The 20,606-nt window shown below is 32.4% G+C and overlaps 2 protein-coding genes across 2 annotated transcripts; one reads left to right on the forward strand and one right to left on the reverse strand.

The window, feature by feature from the left end:
* Positions 1–10,786: 10,786 nt before the first annotated feature.
* Positions 10,787–12,972, forward strand: LOC114737837 (60S ribosomal protein L38). The gene is made up of 3 exons (XM_028925852.1): positions 10,787–10,889; positions 11,702–11,885; positions 12,523–12,972. The coding sequence occupies exons 1-3, from the start codon at positions 10,887–10,889 to the stop codon at positions 12,543–12,545; spliced, it is 210 nt and encodes a 69-aa protein (XP_028781685.1). The 5' UTR covers positions 10,787–10,886; the 3' UTR covers positions 12,546–12,972.
* A 4,980-nt stretch (positions 12,973–17,952) lies between these two features.
* On the reverse strand, positions 17,953–20,171 carry LOC114737754 (uncharacterized). The gene is made up of 3 exons (XM_028925745.1): positions 19,847–20,171; positions 19,241–19,306; positions 17,953–18,643 (listed from the first exon to the last, which is right to left on the reverse strand). Exons 1-3 carry the CDS (start codon positions 20,018–20,020, stop codon positions 18,107–18,109), a joined length of 777 nt encoding a protein of 258 aa, XP_028781578.1. The 5' UTR covers positions 20,021–20,171; the 3' UTR covers positions 17,953–18,106.
* Between the last annotated feature and the right edge of the window lie 435 nt (positions 20,172–20,606).

Here is a 20,606-nt window from a genome sequence, read left to right on the forward strand (position 1 = left end):
CATGTGAGCAAATTCCAAGTACATAAGAGTAAGGTAAAGTTTGCTACCTTTAGCCTTAGCATATCATTCTCATTCATTTATTAGAGCCATAAAACCAATGACATTCATACTTTGCTCTTTAACATACTTAACATCTAACTTTTCTGCTTTGATTCCAATCTTTCTAAAATTAATTCCACATGTTATTCTCCTAAAATTTTGCATGTAGAATCCATTTCCAAGCTCAAATTCAACAAAATCCAACTCCCTCCCTTTTGAACAGGCTTGGCTGAAACTATAAATCTAACTTTTTTTCTTCCTCATCTTTACCCCACATAATTTTTCATTCTAAACACATTGAAAGTATCAAAATCATCAAAATCTAACCCTAAACTATACCCTAGCTCTGGCCAAAATTATCACAAAGTAAAGAAAAAGTTAGATTTATTCTAATTTCATCATAAAACTACTTGATTCTTGCTGGTTTCTAGCCTTTATACATAATTCCATCATCAATCAACCTTTCCCATAACAAACATATTTGGGCAGCACCTTCCCTGAGGGTTTCATGCTTCCAAATCCCATCAAAAACTATAACTAAGCTTTGCAAAACATAAAGCATCATAAATTACATCAAAAACTATGATCTTACCTTATCCTCTTCATCAAATTACCATTAAAATGGGGAGGAAAATAAAAGAAAGTTCATGTATAGTTATACTCTTGACTATTCTTCCAACTATTTCACAATTTTACACTATATCGAGTATTTTTGCTAGTTTTGACTTACCTGGTATCACCAGTATATGTTGTGGCACCCTTTTTTCATGACAAATAACTTCACATGGTATTATATATGCATGTACACAGAGAAAGATGCCTTTCTCCTTGTCTTTCTATTAAACATTTAATAATATTTATTTTGGAGTAAACTTGACTGAATTCTTTCTATCAGTCCATGATTCCAAGTATTTGTCTCAAGGTATCACTAACTCCTTTTTATTATGAGAAATTTCTCTGATTTTTCTCAAGCCAAACTTTGGCCTGTAAGCAGTCTATTTTGACTTTCCCCGAATAGTGTATAAATAGGCTTTAAATTCTGTTAAAGCCAACCTCTACAAATTACAAGGACAGAATCATTTTTAAAACTTGCAATAATTTCTCAACTATTTATTCCTCATTTTTCCCAATTTTTGAGCTTCATGATTTTTAAATAATTCAATTTAAGCTAATAACCTATAATTAGCCAAAACCCTAAGAATTTTATTAAATCCCTCAAGGGTATTTTTAACATTTTAACCTCATACGGGCCTTAGGACCTTATTTCTCATTTTTTGAAAATTCTCTGAAATTTTCAGGCATACTTTCCATCATTATCCTTTTCAGCCTAAAACCTTTTAAAATTATAATTAGGTCCTTGCTAGAGTTTATCCTTAAGAATCATCCCTTTAAGGTTTCTAACATGACCTTTAGCCCATATTCATTCTCGTTTGTCTTACTCAACCCCCAAGGCTTCACTACAGCTATTTACTTCCTTGTCTCTTAGTTTTAGAAAACTTTTTCTTTGTAACTTGGTCCCTGAGAATTCTTCTTATCTTTTTAAGGAATTTTTAGGATTTCTGTCAATTGGGGTCTAGTAGCCTGCTTATTTCAACATATTTCTTATACTTCTAAGCTCAAAATTCAGGATGTTACAGGTCTTACTTGGTTCCATCTTTCAAGGCATTCTATTTTAGAATAAAGATTATTAGAGTTTTGTTTCCTTCTTGGATTAATTCAGTCTCACTCCATATTCTAGTAACAGCATTACACATCACTTCCTAATTTTGCTAATAGAAAATAGCGAGAAATCCATATATTCCTAGTGTTTTCACTTCTTCATCTGTAATTCTACCATTGATAAACTCCCAATATTCCTTTATAACTTCTAGCCAAGAGTGATTCGTATTAATCAAGCTTTTGTTTCTATTGTCTTCCTCAAACAAATTCATGAAGAACAAGTTAATTAGCTTGCCCACATTAGAACATCTTGTAAATTTTAACCTAGGGGATAAGAAATTCAAAACTGCCTATGGGTTAAATAAAATGGTAGAGATAGAGATGGAACAACTTTTGAAGTGAATCTCGAGCAAGGATAGAACTGTCGTTTTGAAAAGTTTAGGTCAAGGAAGGGTAGTATTGGAAACCATGCCCGAAATTCCTAAAACTTTTTAAAAATTCATGAAAAATAAATTAAAGGATCTAGAATAGTATTTGGGACCTAAAAAGTGAAAATGGAATGAGAATTATTTATCAAAAAATTTTCTAGAACTGTGGGTATTTTTGGCTAAATAGGAAAAAATTAAAAAAAAGCAAATTATTTTAAATATATAGAGGTCTCAATTGTTGCAAACAGAAATGAGAAAAAAATTAGTTGGCAGTTTATTACAGATTGTAAAATTATTCCTGACTTTTGAAGGTATAGAGATTGACTTTAAAAATATTAAAAGCCAAATTTTGTTGGTAAAAGGATGGTTTTGAAAAAATTTGAATAGAAAGAGTTAGGGGTCAAATTTTGACAGAGGAAAAATTAGTGAGTTTTCCCAAAATAAAATAGAATTATTGCAGGCTTAAATGGGTTCATCACGGGTACGGGCTAGCTCGTACTCCTATAACTTTAAACAGGCAGGCTACGGGTTAGGACATAGGTTGCCCAACCCGCCTTTTGCTCTGCCCTACTTCTTTCAAAATTGTGCCACCTAGCTAATGATGTAAGGGAGATGATATAAGGAAGGTGATGTAAGGGAACACATGACAAATTTGATGAAACACTTGGCAAAATCAAGAGGTGGAAGAAAGGATCAAAAGACATGTGACCATGCGACTTCTAACATTTCACAAGGGCAAAACAAGAAAAACTAATGGCAAAAATTTATCTATAAATACCCCCTCCAAGGCCCTTATTTTCAGCCAACATAAGGAGACATAAGGAGGAAAGTTTTTGCTCTTGAATTAAAGGAAAAAGGAAGAGAAAGAGGATTCTTTTGAGAGTTTAATTGCCTTGATTAGTGATTGATTTGGATTTATTTTTTATGGAGAAAAATGGCTAAAACCCTAAGGTATTTTGCTGCCCAAAATGGTATAGGTCATGGTATGAATGAATAGAAGTTGAATTAGGAATTAAAGGTTAATAATGGATGGGAAACTTGTAGTTATGCACGAATTGTGAAAGAATTCCAACTTGTGATACAAATATATCTGTTTCGTCCAAGAGGGAATTATGAGGTTAGGGTTTGATTTATGTTAATTTAATGCTTTCAATGAGTTTAAAAGATGAAATTGTGTACGATTAGTCGATTATGTTGAGAAAATGTATTGGGGAGCATAAAATGGAAAATGGAATTCTTGAACCTAAGAACCCTACCTCTTGGCCAAAAAGAGAATTAAGGGAAGGAAATAGATTTTCAAGAATCTAGGTATAAATATGTATTCTACATGCAAAATCATGTATGAAAAGCATGTGAGAGTTACGTTAAAAAAGATGACACAAAAATCCTAAAATAAAAGATAATGGCTAAGGTTTATGTCAAGTCAATTCATTGATATTATTTGAGTTGAAATTTAGAATGCCCCTATTGTATATTTGATAGGCATTACCTATTGGCAAGAAAAGCTCCAAGGACAAAGGAAAGGAAGCAAGAGTCAAGCTTGAAATAGGTAGCAAGAACATTCAACTTTGATGTTAACTTGCACTTTTTATTTGTTTGCTATATGTGTGTATGCCATGAGGTGGTTGAGCTAAATATGATCTGACGTATTGAACTCCTTGCATTTAATACCTTGGCAATATGCAAAGTTGAGTTGTTGAATGGTATGATTATGAGCTCTCTTTCTATGGCATGATAATGCTAGTAAATGCCTGAGAATAATGACTGATATATATATTTATACAACGTGACATAACATTATATTGTTAGCATTTTTATTGTAGTTAATTGCTACTGAGATTTCTATGAAATCTCATCCCTTTCACATTTAAAATGACACGACTTAGGGGTTAGCTCTTCAAGAAGCAAAGGCAAAGAAATAGAGATGCTATGAAGAATTTTATGCGATGTTATAGAATTGTGAACCTTTATGTTGGTTTACGTATATTTGAAATTATCATAGATAGATGTATGAAATAGTAACCTTGCTAAATATAACTTATGTTCATATTATGATATAGATGGATACATATGATAAATGAGGTTACATGATTTGTCTATAGCTCAAAATGTCTAAAAAAAATGGCATTAAAAGATATGGTAATTAACTAAGAATGCCATAAATTAGTGAGCACAACTTTTTAAGAAAATGAATGAATTTGGCCATGAGATTTTGCATACTATAAACCTTCTTTATTTTTCATGCAATCATTCTAGCAATTTTTAAAATATACTCATACATCAATATATTCAGTTATACATGCTATCCTCATTGTTCATCATTACATAACATTTATGGCATATGCATATCATACATCAAACTAATAGAATTCATAACGTGTCATAATACACTTCTCAATCTCTTCTCTTCATTCTTCAATTTCATATTTTGCATTCTTCTTCCTTGCTCATAGAATCTATTATGGTTGGTTAAGGTAGAGTAAGATTCAGGAGAATCTCAGCAGCAAACAATAACTAATTAAACATACATGGTAAGCTTGACATTCATAACATACTTACAACTTAAAATCTTAATAACACAATGACATGCTTGGAGATCATCATGCATTTATCATAAAACACATAAGCCTACAGCATAATTTAAACATATTCATTTTCACAATGCATGAGTTCATAAAATCACATAAACATACAAACAAAAAACACATGCAAGCAAATGCCAAGTACATAAGAGTAGGGTGAAGTTTGCTACCTTTAACCTTTTACATTCAATATTTCTTTTTGTTTCCAACCATCAAGGTTTCCTAATCAACCTCTCCCATTCATCTTCCTTGATATCACATGGCCATAATCATATTAACACATTATTTCCATTCATTTATTAAGGCTATAGAATCAATGACATTCGTACTTTGCTCTTTAACATATATTAACCTCTAACTTTTGAGCTTTGATTCTAATCTTTCTAAAATTAATTCCATATGCTATTCTCTCATAATTTTGCATGTAGAATCTATTTCTAAAGTCAAAATTAACTCCTTCCTCATGAACTTAGCTTGGCTGAATACATAGGGTTTAAGGTTTAAAATTTTTTTTTTCAATTCCAATACTTTCAAACTTGCTTTCTCACTTGTATCCCATAATATGTTTTATTTTAAACATATTAGAAGCATCAAAATCATCATCTAATCTTATCAAGAACCTAGCCAAAATTACACAAGATTAAGGGGAAGTTGGAATCTTCTCAATTTCATCACAAAACCACTTGATTACTACTCTCTTCTTCCTGTTAATCATTAATTTACCATCAAACAATCCTTTTTATGGTTTAAACAAAATTGGACAGCATATCATCATAGTGTTTCATACTTCCAAAACTCAACAAAATCATAGCCAAGGTCAATAAGATAAAGAGCAACATAAACTACATCAAAATCCAAAATAATCCCTTATCTTGAAGCTTAGTCTTGCATGGAACTTGGAGCTCTTCTCCTTTCTCTCTTCCTTTTCCTCTTCCTCTTCCTTCAACTTAAGAGCAAAATCTTTACCCCCTAGTTTCTATTTTGGTCGAATTTCTTCATTTATAGGGGTGTTTATAGACAAATTTTGGCCTTGGGTTTCCTATTTTGCTCTTGAAGTTGCTTGAAATTGCAAGGTTTTATGGCTTAATCTCTTACCATCCATTCAAGCCTCTAGCCATGCGTTCAAATTCCTTACCATGTTACTTGATCTCTTGCCACATGTTACCTAATGCACATGCGATCATAAAACAATATTTTATTATAATCTAACCTCTTCCTATTATACCCTAAGACAAATTGTATAAGTCTTTCCATGCCCACTCTTTAAATTAATATTAAAATAGGGAGAAAATATGTAGAAATTCGTGTTTCCTCTCACCCTTGACTATTCCTCCATTATTTTACAATTTCACTCCATATTAGGTACTTTTTTTTTGGTCCTGACTTACCCAGTAACCCTAGAACATGTTTTGGCACCCTTTTTTCATCACAAATAACTTCACATGGCATTATATATGCATGTACACAGGGAGAGATATGCTTTTGTCTTTCTCTCTCCATTAAACATTTAATAATATTTATTTTGGAGTAAACTTAATTGAATTTTTTTATCAGTCCATGATTCTGAAAATCTGTCTCTATGTACCAAATAACTCCTTTTTATCATGGGAAATTTCTCTGATTTTCCTCAAGTTAAAGTTTGATCTATAAATAGTTTAGTTTGACTTTTCTCGGATATGGTATAAATAGGCTTTAAATTCTGTTAAGGCCAACCTCTACGTATTACAAGGAAAAAATCATTTTTAAAACCTGCAATAATTACTCAACTATTTATCCCTCATTTTTTCCAATCCTCTAAAGCCTCTCGATATTTTAAATAATTCAATTTCCACTAATAACCCATAACTAGCCAAAACCCTAAAAATTTCATAATTTGCTCTAGATGTATTTTTGTTATTTTTAACCTCATATAGGCCTCAGGATCTCATTTCCCATTTTTTGAGAATTTTTGAAATTTCTCTGAAGTTTTTGGGCGTACTTTTCATCGTTACCCTTTCTAGCCCAAAATCTTTCAAAATTACAACTAGGTCCCTGCTAGGGTCTAGCCTCAAGAATTATCCCTTTAAGGTTTCTAGCATGATGGTTGGCCCATGTTCATTCTCTTTCCTCTTACTCAGCCTTCGAGGCATCTTTATAGCCTTGAACTTACTTGTTCCTTGGTCCTAGAAAGCTCTCTTTGTTAGTTGGTTCCTGAAAATCCTTCTATCATTTTAAGAAACTTCTAGGACTCTTGTCAATTGGGGTTCAGTAGCCTACTTATTTTAGGCTATTTCTTATACCTCTAGATCTAAAATTTGGGACATTACACATTGTATACTTTCACTATATTAGTTAAATTTTTTTTGGATCCTATCCAATCCAATAGCTTTGAAAATTCATTTCTTTGTGCCAATAACTTCATTTTAGTGATTAGAAGTTTTCCAATTTTTTTTTCAGGTCAAAATTCAGCTTGTGACTCCTTCTATTTAAATTTTTCCAAAATCAATCTTTTACTGATATAATTTAGCTTTAAATATTTTTAAAACTAACCTCTGTACTTCCAAAGGTCGAGAATAATTTTACAATCTGTTATAAACTCTCAATTAACTTTTCTTTATTTTTCTGAATAATTGAGAGCTCTGTATATTTAAAATAATTCACTTTGACTAATATTCACCTAATTAGCCAAAAATATCAATAATTATAGAAAATTTTATAATAAATTATTGTCCTGTTTTTACTTTTTGGGCCTCAAATACCATTCTAGAAACTTTTTTCTATTTTTTATGAATTTTTGAGAATTTTTAGAAATTTCAGACATAGTTCCCAACATTACCATTGCTTAACCAAAATTTTTCAAAATGATAGTCCAGTCTCTGCCCAAGTTTCACTTCAAAAGTTGTTCCGTCTCTGTCTCTACTACATTGTTTGGCCCTTAATTGATTCTAAACTCCTTATTTACCAAGTTAAAATTAACAAGATATGACATAGATGTTAGATTTAAGGTTTTGATGATAACAATTTAAGTAAGATCTGGTTTAGTAAGTTGATCGATCATCTGATCAATCAAAGGTTAATCAATTTGGTGATGAATAAAATGTCTTTGTATAAAAGTAACCTAACAGTAAGATTGATCAATAACTTGCTAGATAAATTAAAATTTGTAAGTTGATCGATCAATTTATCAATCAAGATTAACACTGTTTAGCAATCAAAGTTGGATCACTTGATCGATCATCCAAACTTCTAAAACTCCTGTTTTCACATAACGTGATCGATTAAGCTTTTTCCTGACCTGTTTGACCTAAGTTCTTCAACGATATTTTATCGATCACTTAATCAATTAGTCTTTGATCGATCATTTACTCAATCATCGAATATTTTGTAACTTATCTGAGAAAATCTACTTTAAGCCTTTTATCGATCAGTTTTCCTATCATTCATTTATCGATAAAGTATTCGGTCAATGGTATTAGAAAAACTATTTCCCTCATACTTAGCTTTATCGATAATATGATCGATCAAACAGATTTTGATCACTTCTTCGATCATTGTACCAGTTCATTTCATAACAAGCTTTTTACGATGATTTCAAAATCTTTTATCTTTTTATCTTTAAGTTTTTTTCAGCCTTCTTTTCACACATAATTCTCTATTGAAAGGATTCAAAGGCATAAATGAATTTAAAAGTTTTATTCTTGCAAACTTTTCTCTGAAGTCACTGTATTCATTTCTCGTCTTTTATCGATCACTTATTCAATTATCTGTTGATCCATAAGCTTATCGATAAATATATATGTGTGTGACTAAAGTTTTCTCTGTAATTAATTAATAACTTGATCGATAAACTACTTATCGATCAAAACATCGATCAAGTATGTTCAGTTTATATTTAAAGTACCTGATGATTGATTCATTGCTTTTCTAATTGGTATATGAGTATGAATAATCATTATTTGTTCAGTTACTTTTACAAGTTTCCTTTTGAAAGAGAACTTACTTGTTTTAAGTATGGTTACAGATTACAAAGCAAGCTCAACCGTTATTTAGTAACCTGTAACCTACCGCGTTAGAAACATTAATGGTGAACTGCCGTTATAACTGCCGAACACACGCAACTGATTTTCAATGGCTAGAAGCTCCTTTGTCCAATGGTTAATTGAACTTCTCCAACTATAAAAGGCGCGAAGAGCATTGAATGAAGAATTGAATACGCGAGCTATCATTTGCTGAAATACTTACTGTTGCATTCAATACTCCGTTTCTTTCAATGAGCGTCAGTGTTTATTATTCATTTACTCTGTGAGAGAGTTTGATATATCTCTTTACTTATTTTTTGAGCGTAACTCAAGAGTGTGAACTCTGGAGACGGATTGTAAACTTACGGGTAGTAAAGGGGAGTGATTGAGAAAATCAATTACTGTACTGAAGTGCCAAGAGCCCGTTTAATCTTGGGATCATAGTGGAAATCTCAGAGGTGTTCTGAGGATTGGACGTAAGTCAAGTGGTTGAGACCGAATCAGTATAAATCTTGTGTCTTCACTCTACGATGAAATCTTCTAACTCAACCTTCTCTGTTTTATTTACATCATTGTTTCATTATGATAAAATTTTTATAACTCACCCAATTCACCCCCTCTTGGGTCAAACTACCACTGACAGTAAAGCATTCCCGATAGCCATATACGAAGGCAAAAAGAGGAGCATTCAAATCAACCTCTAGACACTTCCTACCAATCTTGTTCCCTAAGTTGTAGAAGAATTTCTTATCATAATAGTCTCTCAAAAGTCCTAACAATATAACTCATATTGCATGTTTATGGATTTTTTCTACCTAGGGGTTGAAGTTACTCTTCAAAATTTGCACACTCAAATAGTGACTCTGAATAATCCATGAACCTCCCTTGACAGCAAAGTATTAATCATCACTCTCCTTAAAGGTTACATACATATACCAATTACCAATATTGTTCAACTCCACATTGCCTAATCTTCCCCTCGAGTTGTTGTACCTTTCGCCTTATTTGCATGAATCCTAGGGTTCCACCCAAGAGCTTAATGATCAATGTTTTCTCTTTTTTTTTTTTTTGCTAGCCCTCTTCTCTCAACTTCAGAAAACTCAATCATTGACCCTCTACTTGTATCTATGATTTTCACTCCATTCTTCATCTCTTCTTCATTATAGGTTAACACACTCTCACCCCACTCTTCCTCGTCACGTCCCTGGTTAGATTGATCATATCACTTGGTTGGGTTTAGCTTTAGCACTTCTCAATAGGACAATTTTTGCTCCTTTTGTTTGGAGTTTCCTACCTCATCCATATTCATCCATTCCTCCTCCCTCGGGTGAAGTGAGACCTCTCCAGAGAACAGCATCGAAGTCTTTTGTAACTTCCTTCAGTGATCATCTTCTGCTTTCGAAGCTTATTCATCACTCTGTTGGGGATTGTAGTAGTGGATTTCTATCTATACCCCTATCATGAATACTTAGTTCTCTCTTATTTATCCTTTCATATTCATCCTTTTTGTCACAAGGGCAGTCTAGAGGTTGCTTGTGAGGGATTTCACTTGAAGAAATCATGAAAAAGCTCAGACCCTCTCTTTCTCCCTCTACAGTCCATTGAATGGTTCCATAATACATGTGATTTTCATTTTAATTTCTCGTGGCCTTTTATAACTCATCCTACATGGCATTAACAAAGATTAAAAGTGTTAAATTTGTTTTGTTGGCTCAGTGCCACATCACATCTACTTAAATAAGTGAGCTATGGAAAAAAAAATAGTAAATCGCATCTAAATATATAATTCTTCAGTGTATTAATATTTAATTGAAGTACTGTTATCTAAATATACACATTTTGTGTTGCTTATATAAAAAAAATATAGATTTTTATTCCTTTTTTCAAAATTTTTCTTGGTAAAATATTTTCGTCTTTTAAATATCTTTTTGTTGTTTAGAAAAAAAGCTTTTCTAAATTCTGAATAAATAGCCACGTGTTTCGTGCTTTTTACGCATACCTTTGAAATGGACCTTCTATGCACATCCAGGGTCAGACCCATCAGGCTTTTGAGCCCAGTTAAAAGGAAGTACTCGGCTAGGGTTTATAGGTAGTTTTAATTTTAATTCCCCTCTTCACCCCTCAACCCCTTCTGTGCCGTCGTGCCGAAGCTCAGAGCCATTCCGGTCACGCTCTTCACAATGGTACTCACTCTCTTTCTCCATTGATTTTGTATAGTTTGTACATGTCGTCTTTCTTTTCATCGCAACCGATGAAGCTTCCATTTCTTAGCTCTGTTGACCAGCTTTCGTGGCGTACATTTTTCAGTCTCAGTTTGTAATAGAAAGGGTCAATATGGTTAGCTTAATTTATACACTTCTGATGTAGGAACAAGATTTCATCGTATTGTGCAATTTGTTGGACGTTTACCGCATAATCACTTTGTCGCAAATTTCTTATCGATGTTTCATTGATTGTATTATCATGATCATTCTTGAAATATTTCCCAAACGAATAAATTTTAACTTCCGGAGGCAGATTTCCTGAGTGCTTGAATTCCAGAAATTTGAGAATCATACATCCAAACACAGCCTCTGGAAGGGGATATTTCTGTAATTGAGATGCAAGCTTTTGCTAATTAATGTTGGTGAAAAAATTGATAGCTTGAATGAACTGCGTGGAAGCTTAATCGTAGTTAAAATCAGGGCAGGGCGTTGGCGTGGACTAGATTAAACTGAATCATGCCTAAATCAAGTTTTTTAATTTTTCTGTCATTTATGCTTAAGTGTGAGTTTATGCTAAATTAATAAATGATTTTAAATTTTAATTAATTATTAGATTTGGTGAAATGTGATACCATATCTTCGGATAAGTCAATAACCACTAATAGTTCGGGATGCATAATTCAGTCGTTCATCATGTTTTAGTTCCTCAAATGTCAATGCCTATATATCATGTCAGTTTTGCTTTAATTACATTAATTCTTCTGTGAATATCTTTGCATTGCTCTATGCAGCCTAAGCAAATCCATGAAATCAAGGACTTTCTTCTCACTGCCCGAAGGAAAGACGCAAGGTCAGTAAAAATCAAGCGGAGCAGAGATGTTGTTAAGTTCAAGGTTCGATGTTCCAAGTACCTATACACACTCTGTGTGTTTGACCCAGAGAAGGCTGATAAATTGAAGCAATCTCTTCCTCCAGGTTAGTAATTGACAATTTTCTGTTTGGGGTAATGTTTTATTATTTTCTCCTTCTGATACTGTCAGCTATCTCCGTATAGCAAATGGTCATTGCTTTGACAAATAGAAATACTATTTGGATGAAGTGTACATTCTTCCTTATCAGACTGAAACAGTTTTTGTGTGATGTCTTGTTGTACGCGGCATAGGAACTAGTGATATTTATCGTGGTTATATGATTGTTCAGGTCAGGAGACATGATTCATGCTCTATATTCAATCTTGAAACTGTTACATCATTGATATGCCTTGGATAAATTTTCTGTTTTGGATTTATTTATTTATTTTTTGGTCTTAATTGAAGTAGAGATGGGCGTGGATTGGTGCATCTTAATCATATTCATGATATGCTCGATTTTTGTGGAGTTAAGTCCATGGCATTATTGAAATGGTGTCTCTTATCAACGGAAATTTTACTTTTCTGGGGTTTTACTGTGGTAAAATTCTTCTGGCAGTTGTATTGTATGTTTAAAACTTACGATAGAAGAAGTCTAGCTGCAGGTTAAACCCAAAGATGCTGCTAATTAATGCCAAGAAAGAAGTTGAACAGAAATTAGTTCGTTATGTGATCTTGACCATTGGAATCTCTAATATTTGCAGGTTTGAGCGTTCAAGACCTGTGAAAGTACTGACTGTTGGAGCAAAGTGCTAGCGTTTTTCTTCTGGTTTTCTGATGCCTGTTTATCTGTAGTTGAAGCTCAAGATTTTGTGGTCTCTCTTTTAGCGACTCTTTGGGTAGACATATATGCCTCGTCTATTGAAGAGAAATTTGGTTGTCTCATGATAGATCTCAGACTTTAGTGCCCTGGAATAACACATCAATCCATTATCATTTTAATTTTGCAATCAAGATTGGAGCTAAGATATGATTATCAAACACTGCATGGGACTAATCTATTTAAAAAGATTTGAATTTGCATTAAGCTGTTGTTGGTAACCATGTTATGTGTAACACTAATTTGTGGTTGAAGAGTTAAAAATTCTGCTACAAACTTGGCGACTGTTCTATTTGACAAATTCGATTGATTTATTATTCATGAAATTTAGTAGTTAATGGTCATTTCCTTTTTTGTTTTTGGGCAAAAGTTAATAGTCATTTCTATAATATTGAATTACCATAAGAACCTTCATGGAAACTTCGTATGGACGAATTGAGGCGTGTGGGTCAGTATCAATTTTTGCTGTTCATCCATTTTTCACCAACTATCTATTTCCTTGTTGCTGAGCCAAGCGTCCTTCAAAATTAAAATTGTCCCTTTCGGGACTTATCTACCCTTCATAAGTGAGCACTGAACGTATACTTTGACTAATTTATTTCTACTAAAATTTTTAATCACCCAACACGCCTGAATTATGTTCTAACTTACTTGGACATGCCCCTCTAAAATCTTATAGATATTAAGCCAAACTGATAAAACGTTTCTTTGATCAGTTAACATGGAAGTAGATTTAATTACTTGTTTCTACTTAATTAGTTAACATAGAGCAAAGCATCGTAGTTTTTTTATTGGATATCCGCACAAACCGATAAATGTATTGTTTGATCACAATAAATATTCTTCTATTTAGAGGATGGTGAAGATAATATTTATTTGTTAGGCACAACTAGTTTTCCATTACTCAGTAATTAGCTTTTCAGCCACTTCATTAAATGCTCTAACAAAAAGTTAACTTGATTGGGTTGAAACACTTCTCTTCAACTAAATAAGTGTAATATTGGATCTTAGAGGTCTATAATATACGAATAAACTGTTACTCAAAGGGATATAAGCCAAAAAGAAAAAAGAAAAAATGTTGAAGAAATCAAACTTTCCTTTTTTGGGTAAGGTGAAAAAATCAACTTTTATGCCTAGGAAATTGAGTGGTAAAATCAATTTTAGAAGGGGCAAAATCAATTTCGACCAACTGAGGATACTGTGAATAGGCATGAAATCGATTTTAGCTTGGGAGAAATTGATTTTGAGTGAGAGAAAGGAAAACAGAACAGAGCAACCAAGCATTACAATGGATTACAGGTAAGATTTTAACTCATAGGAAATTGATTTTACAAGCATTAACATAAAACTCAAGAGGTAAAATCGGTTTTAGACTTTAGAGAGCAAGAAATCAATTTTGAATAATCAATTTTAAAAACATAGCAAAGCGTGAACCATAAATATAAACTTGATTTAAGGTTAGATGAACTCCATTAAAACTTCATTTTTCACAAAATAAAATTTAATTATACTTACCTTGCAAAAACAAATTTCTCTATTACCAAGAAGAAAAAAATTTCTAGAGTTTTGTAGTCATCACAACATCGGTTCCAACAAAATAAATTCATGGTTATATATGCAAAAGCCCAAAAAGCCACCAAAATAAAAAGATGCTCTAATAACTAGAAATATAACATTCATGAATGATATCAAACAAGCATCAAAATTGTTCTGAGGATATTTTTGCAATAAAGTGTTGTCATTTGCAATGTAAATATTGTTGTTTTTAATTAAAAATCTCAACCATCATGAAAAAGATGTCAGTAATTATCCTAGAAAACCAGATGACATTCAAATTTCTAAGATCTTTGTGGGTGGGTGTGTGTGTTATGAGGGTAGTTACAGGTTTTTTAACGGCGTTTTTTATTATCCTAGTCTCATTGTTTAGCTTGATTGTTTTTTTTTTTTGGCCAAAATTACATGACTGTTTCATAGTCATCCACATAGGCTAAGAAATTGAAGTTTATTCTAGATTAATATAATTTTTCATCATGAAATTTAAGTCTATTTTGATTCGGGTCTCTTAAATTTTTAACCTATGATTTTAGTTCCTAAAATTTAGTCTGTTTTGAAATGCAGCACAAAATGTCTCCATTTCATTTACGGTCCATTTCACCTCCACTTAGATCAAACGACATCGTTTAGATTGTTAGGGAAATATTCCGAAAGCACCTCTTTCTTTGACATACCCAGCCTTCTCCTACTTCAAAGATGCCATTACTGGGCTGGCGATTCTCTTTTGGCTTGGCCCTTGGAGCATTCCTTTTAATACCTTAGGGTTACGTTTGGCAGGGAGCATTGAAAATGAGGGATTGGGATTGAGATTATAATTGAAAAAATCTATTAAGAGAGTGTTTAGTATAAGAAATTGTTTGATATATGGGATTAGCCAAAGCCATGTATGTGGGATTGGAGAATACCATGGGAGGAAGTGGTATTCTCCAATCCCACCTTTATGAGTTTGTCTAATCCCATATAACAAACAATTACTCATGTTAAGTATTATTTTAATGATTTTTTTCAATTGCAATCCCAATCTCAATCCCTCATTTTCAATGCTCCCTACCAAACGGGACCTAGAAGTTGATAGAGGAGCTTCTGATGAGCAACTTGGGTGGGAAGCAACAATGTCGTCGGCGGATGGGGGATTTGGCTTCTTTTGTGCATACAATAAGCTGCTCTACGAACTGAAAGTTACAGAGATTACCATTATTGCAGGGTCATTTCATTTAGATGCTCATTACTCGTTTTTATTTGGGGTGTTTTAATTCTTATGCTAGTCAAATATGGATGCTTTGTCAGCCATAGAAGCAAGAACCTATAGAGGCCTGGTTTCAACTTTTGATTGGGAAGGAGAAACTAGAAAGATGTTGTGATGTGAGAGGGGCGATATTTTCCTAATAGTCTAAACAACATCATTTAATCTAAGTGGAGGCAAAATGGACCATAAATGAAATGGAGACATTCCATGCCCCTTAAATTGTTGATTTCTAGAGGTGTAATGGTATTAAAATCTGCAACGAAAAAAAAAAAACAAAAGAAAGCTTCTCAAAACGTAACTGTTTAGTTCCTTTTTTTTCCCCTTATGGTTCATTTGAGGAGTTGCTCATTACATTATGTTTTGAGAACTCATCCCTTTTTGTATAATTGTTCAGACGTTACATTTTGAGGACCTATTCTTTTTTTTCCCCTTGTTATTCACACAAGATCTAGCTAAGTGCCATTTGAAGATCTCATATCACCACTTTAACACTGTTTATGACACTTCACGTTTTCAACAAGTTTTAACATTATTAAATTTCTAGGAACTAGTGTTTTAAGACGGAGTTAATTTCAGAGACTAAAATCACATGTTTAAAATTTGAAGGACTAAAACCAAAATAAGTCATGATTTCAAGAAACAAAATTATATTAACCTTTTATTTTTTGGTTGGAATTCTAAGTGACCTGACGCATGGGTATCCTTTTTATAAATTGATGCCATTTTTCTTGATCAACTCTAAAGGAAGTTTTCATATTCTACCACCATCTAGACCAATACAACGTATCAAAATTGGATTGTAATGTTTTACGTGTTGAGGGGGATAAGTTGACCAATTGTTTGGTCTTAATTTGAATTAATCCCTCCACAGTTGTGATAATAGAGACTATCCAACAGAAATTTGTGACAATAAAATGTATTTAAGTAAAATATATTATGCGAAAAATAATATATTTCAAGGGGACTACTCTCTTTGGTTCTTTTTATAAGTTTTAAATAATTAATTCACGAATAACAAACAATTAGTTAAAATCAGTTAAAAGTAATGAACAAATTAGAAGTATATTTATGTTTCCAAATATGCCTTTATAAAAAATAAGGTTAATTAATCCGCAAGTCCTTATAGTTTCAACGAATTTTGAATCAGGTCCCTATAGTTTTTTTTCTTTTTATCAGGTCCTTATACTTTTACCTTTTTTTAATTAGGTCATTGTATTTATTTTTCTTTTAATTAAGTCCTTATAATTTCACTAAATTTTTAATCAGGTCCATGTAGTTTTAATTTTTATTTATTAATTAAATATAAGATTAATTAAATAGATTAATACTGAAATATAAAATATTAATAATTAAATTAAATTAATAATTATGTAATAAAAAAGTAATAGAATTAATTAATTCAGGAAATTTTTTAGAACAATTAATTTTTTTGCTGAAAAAATTAAAATCATTATAATAATTCAATATCTTTAGAATATTATTGTTTATAAACTAATATTAAATAATATATACTATTTTATGTTTATATAATAGTACCATTAGAATTTATAAAATAAAGAATAAAAAATTTAGGGACTTAATTAAAAATAAGGTAAACTTATAAGGACTTGATAAAAAGAAAAATAAATACAAGGACCTAATTAAAAACAGGTGAAAGTATAAGGACCTGATAAAAAAAAACTATAAGGACCTGATTCAAAATTAGTTGAAACTATAAGGAGCTGTGGATTGATTATCCCTAAAAAATAAGAAAAAGAGTGAAAGAGAATGTGTGAGGAAATGGATAAGAGAAAGTATGATGAAGGGAAAAAAAATGAATAATTAAATGTCAAGACAAACCCAAATTAAAACTTATAAAATGGATCACATCTATTCCTAAACTTGAAAATTATAAATACGATTGGTGAGAGTAGTTACTTATCGTGGTCTGGTATATTTTGACTTGTGTAATTGAATTTTTTTTCTATAATTAATTTGTTCGGTCATGCTTAGTTTACCTTTAGCGGATTAAAGCCCAACCCCAATACAAATGGGGCTCTAAGGAGAATAAGAAAAAATATGGGCCAACATCTGTGACATACCTTCTTTGTTTAAATTAAGTGGTGAGAAGGGTTACGAGAATATATGAGTTAAGGAATTGGGTTTGTGCTGTGAACAAACCTCCTGACTTCCTCTTCCCTTCTCATAGTCTCTTCTTCCTCTACAGTGAATTTGTTGTGCAACATGATCAGAGTCTAATGATGCTTCAACTTCGTGTGGCCAATCCAACCGAGCAAACGAAATTTAGGGGTACCCCAAAATCCTTTAGGATGAAGGATTGTCATTAGGATTTTGATTTTGTCTATGATTAAAGTTTTCATCCATTACATCAGAAAATTGACTACTGCAATCGTTACTGTAAAATAGACATACAGATATGCTCTGTCTTTCTAACATAATGCACACATTTGAGAAGGTGCTCAAACAATATACTGCAATACATTATCAGACAAACCAAATTTTCAATTCAGATTATTATGCCCAAGTTAATTTTTTATTTCTTTTATTCAAAAAAGTAGGCGTGATTGACTTTAATATAAATATTCATAATATTCTCAAGAGAGTACAAAACTGATATACATCATTTACAAGGCAGATCAGAGAAGCAGCATATAAGAAGGCTGGAAGTTCAACAAGTCTTAGCATCAAGTCTGGTATTCTTGTCAGTGAAGCTTCCTTCTGCATTATTCTCTAACATCTGATGATGTTGAGAAGAAGAAGAAGGCGAACCTTGAAGATCGGCACCATTAATGTCACCACTGACATAAACAACTCTATAAACATCATATTTTATATCAAAAGTAGAGAAACGTTCAAGGTAAGGAAGCATCCATTTTCTGTGATCAAAGTTGAGAATCCAAGAGTAGTAAAACTGGAGAGATTTCCACACATGAATGCATATAACTCTGGGCATGCTTTGGCCTCTCAAACATAGCCCTGAAGCTATGCCTTCTATTTTTGCAAACCGCGACCGGAAGAGCGCTAGCACGGCATAGCACAAGTCACTCAGGTCCTTGCTGGTGGTGGATGCTGAGTTCATGGAGATTATATCACCACTGCATAATTTTGCAGCAGAGGAACCATCTCTTGATTCACCAGCATAGGAATCAAGGAAGCTATGTTCTACTAACACTCCCATGCCTGATACACATTTTAGCATTGATAACTGACCAAGAAACAAGGTAAAATTATCACTGTTGCTGATATATATATATAGAGAGAGAGAGAGAGAGAGTCAGTTATGCAGCTGAAGGATGCTATTCCTTGAAGATCAACACACAAGACATGATCATTTAGAATTTTTGGCCTAAATTGTGGGCTCACTCTTCTTAATTCTATAAGCTTAGGACATAAAAATCTTTGTTCAGGGAATGGTTTCACAAAAGTTATTTTCTTTTTTGTTCCTGCTTGAAAATCTTTTACCCTGGAACAATTATGTCACATAGTCTCCTATGCAAGCATCATTCAAGTCCAATCAGATATGTCTTTTTTTCAGTGAAAAAACTATTCAGTACTCTCTCAATACTACCCAATTGGATTTGAGTCACGTTGGATCCAAAATGGGGAAACATTTTTCTGCATGATATTTTTCATTTATAAAACTCAAAGTTGAGATTAAGTCTCCTGTTTCCAATCCATCCACTTTCAACTTGATATTTTAATTATGTTGTCTACAGACATTACTGTTGAAGTAATAGCAAAATACTGTAAAATGATGCAAGAAAGAAGATAAAGAAGTGACTGAAGCGGTTTTTGCTCTTACAAGAGTTTCCGTCAATTGCTCTTTCTTTTTGCTAGACCGCTTCTGCCATGCTCCATACCATATGATCTGTCATTACAGGACAAGTATAGTAAAGCCATAACATCAATAGATATATATATATATATATACACACACACTCCTTCCAATCCTAAATGTAGGAACTAGTTGAGGTCTTTTTTTTTTTTAATCTTAATGCAAGACTTCAATCTATTTTCTCTCACAAATTTATAATTCATTTCTTAAACAATCCTATTGACTACACATGCTAAAAGGGGTTTTGTGGTTTCCAATTCAAATTGATTAAAGGGATATTTTAGAAAACTAACACGCATTTATTAAATCCTACGTTTAGGATCATAAAATATTTAAAGAACAGAAATGATCAGGAAGAGTCTGAATCTTTTATGTTTCTTGTTTGTCAAAGGAAAACAGAGTAGAATAGAAGAAACAATACGCAAGTTTTGTTGCCTTCCTTGATAATAACTATAAGAATCATCAGTGCCAATAAGCATACTAAGCTTAAAAGAATACAAACTTCTGATCCTGACAACTAAATTCTGGCTCCGCCCTTACTTCAACAAATCACTAAAGACATAAAAATCTTACGAGGTTTCCATGGATGCTTCTGAATATAGAACTTTGCAAACAACCGAGGCTTTCAGTTTGTGAGGAGAACTGCTTGAGACCATGAACAAGATTTTCGACGATAACAACTGTTGGCTTGAAGACGAAAAAACTTAAGTCGAAATTTTTGCCGTTGAAGGGGACATAGCAAGCCATGATTTTTTTGTTGGTTTTGTTTTTGTTCTGTTCTTCATGCGGGTTTTCGCCTATATGAAACTAACAAAAGAGAATTCAAATATGAGAAGAAAGGCAGTCATAAAACGCGCTTACGAGAAGCTTCGACCAACGATCCCTTCTTCTCATAAAAAGTTGCTTTCTTGAATCTTATCAAATATTGAATTTGAGCAGAGAAATTAAGCTTCTTTTCGTGCGGTATGTGTTGTTTGTTTCAGTAAACGACCAAATAATATTTTACAAATGGAGAAGACTTTGAAAAGACTACCTCGTTCCTTGACTGAGACTCGCTCCATTTTGTTTGCTTCTAAGAAACTTCCCTTCCCTTTGATCTTTATTCGTAGATGTTAAGTTTTTCCAAAAAGGAAAATTCAATAAACACAATTAAATAAACCAAATTTCTATTTAGAATTTTAAAATTTTATTAAATGATTCTAATGCCTTTTTTATTAGAAACCTATAAAAACAAGGATTTCCTATCATTCCTGCAGCATAAAATCTTTAAAAAAAAGAAACTTGATATCTAACCGTATACTATTATAAAGTCAGAAAAACGATCAAAAAGTCA

Source organism: Neltuma alba, unplaced genomic scaffold (genome assembly GCF_004799145.2).
Source record: "Neltuma alba isolate B1F8T4 unplaced genomic scaffold, ASM479914v2 tig00000452_pilon, whole genome shotgun sequence".
NCBI classification, from domain to species: Eukaryota; Viridiplantae; Streptophyta; class Magnoliopsida; order Fabales; family Fabaceae; genus Neltuma; species Neltuma alba.